The sequence below is a fragment of the Chiloscyllium plagiosum genome, chromosome 9 (assembly GCF_004010195.1).
Source record: "Chiloscyllium plagiosum isolate BGI_BamShark_2017 chromosome 9, ASM401019v2, whole genome shotgun sequence".
NCBI lineage: Eukaryota > Metazoa > Chordata > Chondrichthyes > Orectolobiformes > Hemiscylliidae > Chiloscyllium > Chiloscyllium plagiosum.
Genome location: NC_057718.1, coordinates 25,233,654 through 25,236,090, shown reverse-complemented (window position 1 = coordinate 25,236,090; position 2,437 = coordinate 25,233,654). Strand labels below are relative to the sequence as shown.

At 44.9% G+C, this 2,437-nt stretch overlaps 1 protein-coding gene across 1 annotated transcript in view; it reads right to left on the bottom strand.

Moving 5' to 3' along the window:
• The window catches only part of LOC122553173 (WD repeat-containing protein 64-like), a 132,701-nt gene extending 131,041 nt beyond the window's left edge, over window positions 1-1,660 (bottom strand). The window contains exon 1 of the mRNA XM_043696759.1: window positions 1,510-1,660. Coding sequence (XP_043552694.1) covers window positions 1,510-1,660 — 151 coding nt within the window. The remainder of the gene's footprint in view (window positions 1-1,509) is intronic.
• Window positions 1,661-2,437: the final 777 nt, after the last annotated feature.

Below are 2,437 nucleotides of genomic sequence, written 5' to 3'. Positions count from 1 at the left end.
CCTCCTTCCACCTATCGCATTTCCAACGCCCCTCCCCCAAGTCCCTCCTCCCTACCTTTTATCTTAGCCTGCTGGACAAACTTTCCTCATTCCTGAAGAAGGGCTTATGCCCGAAACGTCGATTCTCCTGTTCCCTGGATGCTGCCTGACCTGCTGCGCTTTCCCAGCAACACATTTTCAGCTCTGATCTCCAGCATCTGCAGACCTCACTTTCTCCCCATTATTATGGAATTGCCTACATTTGCCTGGACGACTGCAGCAACACTTAAGAAATTTGACACGAGCAAGGACAAAACTGCTGCCGGATTAGTACCATATCCAAGAATATTTGCTCCTTACACCATCACTGCTCAGTATTGCAGCTGCACATAGTATACTAATTCGGCTGCACCTGCACAAATGGACTGCAGTGGTTCAAGACGACAGATCACCACCTCCTTCTCAAGGGTAAGTAAGAATTGACAATCAATGCTGGCTCACACAACAACACCTACACCCCATGTGTGAATAAATATAACAGCAACTCTATGCACAGCAAGCTCCCAAAACAGCAGTATGATAATAATTACACAACCTGTGTGGCAATGATTGCAAGATAAATATTGATCAGGGCATCAGGGATAATTTTGCTGTTCTTCTTAGACATAGTGCCATAGGATATTTAATTTCCACCTGAGGGGGCCTCAACTTAGCATTTCATCTGACAGATAATGCTGCCAACAGCAGTGTTAGCCTTGATGGTTTAACTCTCATAATCTGCTGACTCAGGTAGGAAAACTCACCAAATGGGAGACAGTGAGGTCTGCTAATGCTAGAGATCAGAGTTGAGAGTGTGTTGCTGGAAAAGCATAGTAGGTCAGGCAGCATCCGAGCTGCAGAAAAATCGAGAGCTCATGCCCGTGACGTCGATTTTCCTGCTCCTCAGGTGCTGCCTGACCTGCTGTGCTTTTCCAGAAACACACTCTCAACTCCAAGCTCACCAGATGGAGGAGGTGAGTACAAAACAGAAACAAAAATTGCCACTCCAGCTCCCCCATTCTTAGAATCACAATGTAGGACAAAAATCTCCAGCAGTGGCGACATAGGATGGCCTATAGCACCTAAGAACAAACAAATCTGAGTTGTTTGAATGCAACAGGGGAGACAAGAGCTAATTGGAATGATTTCCATTCCACCAACATTATCGAAAATAAAAAGGAGACTAGACGAAAACATAGCTTCAAAAAGCAAGCCACAAAGAAAATCGGGCACCATTCGGAGATTGAAGCAGGATAATTGACAGGATAACACGAAGCTGGATGGACCGAATAGCACCGATCTGATTAGTCTCTTTTAAATGTTGCAGCATGTTGGGCTGATTGGGAGGGGACAACACCCAAGATCACAGAGGCACCTTCAACTTATTTGTATAAAATGCGAATAATTATGGGCGCCGTCACACAGCCATAATATATAGGAAATCGTGAAATTTCCATTCCCAGACTTCAAAGAGAAATCAGGTTAGCTCACCAAAATCTGGCATCCTTTTGTTGCTATCAAGATTTCTTAGATTCTGCAGCATCACGGCGACCAGATTGTTGAATTGATCCAGGCGGTCCTTGAATATGTGCTCAATGAATGGATAGTCCAGGCCATGGCTTGCCAGATCTTGGATCGACATGTTGCACTGAATTTGTTGACCTGTCCTTTGTGGATTTTAAAGAAGGATGGTTACTCACACAATTTTCCTCCTTCCCACTATTCTCCTCTGAATAAAAAAATGTCTGTGGGGATTTAATGCAATAGAGGAGATTTGCAAGTTACGATGACACCAAATTTGAAGAGGCCATGTCCAAGGTGAGGGGCTCATTGACACACCTGAGCACAATAGCATGGCTCCAGGTATGGCCGCCTCCTGCTGTTGCCCGAGCAACCAGATACCTTTGATCCAATCACAGTGCAGCCTGCCCAAGCCAGCACCTGATTGTCACCTCGGCACCCTTTGTGATGTCAATCACTCCATCAGGTGAGTGCTTTGACCCTTTCCCCATTTCTAACAAGTTTCCCCAACACATTCCCCAGTGCAAACATCCTCAATGCGACCCTGCAAAGTAAGGTGACAAGATTTCCCTACCTCCTCCGCACTTTTAATGGTTTGCATTTCCAGTGATGGGCTTTGTTTGTAAACATGTAATCGGCTACATGGGCTATTACTTCTGGTGGTCATTAAAGGGAAAGAAAAATACAAAAAGAAGTCACGGTAATTTAGATGGTGGCAAAGTGTGTGATATCAATTCTGGGTATTAAATTAATGGCAACATTCTCTCACACATAATGAGGTTATTCCCCCCCCCCCCCCTCCCCAACCTTGGTCACCAGTGATTATAAAAACAACCATCCCGCTCACCTGGGCATCATCTAAATGCTTGTACTATCCCAAAAATATCCTGTGCAACAA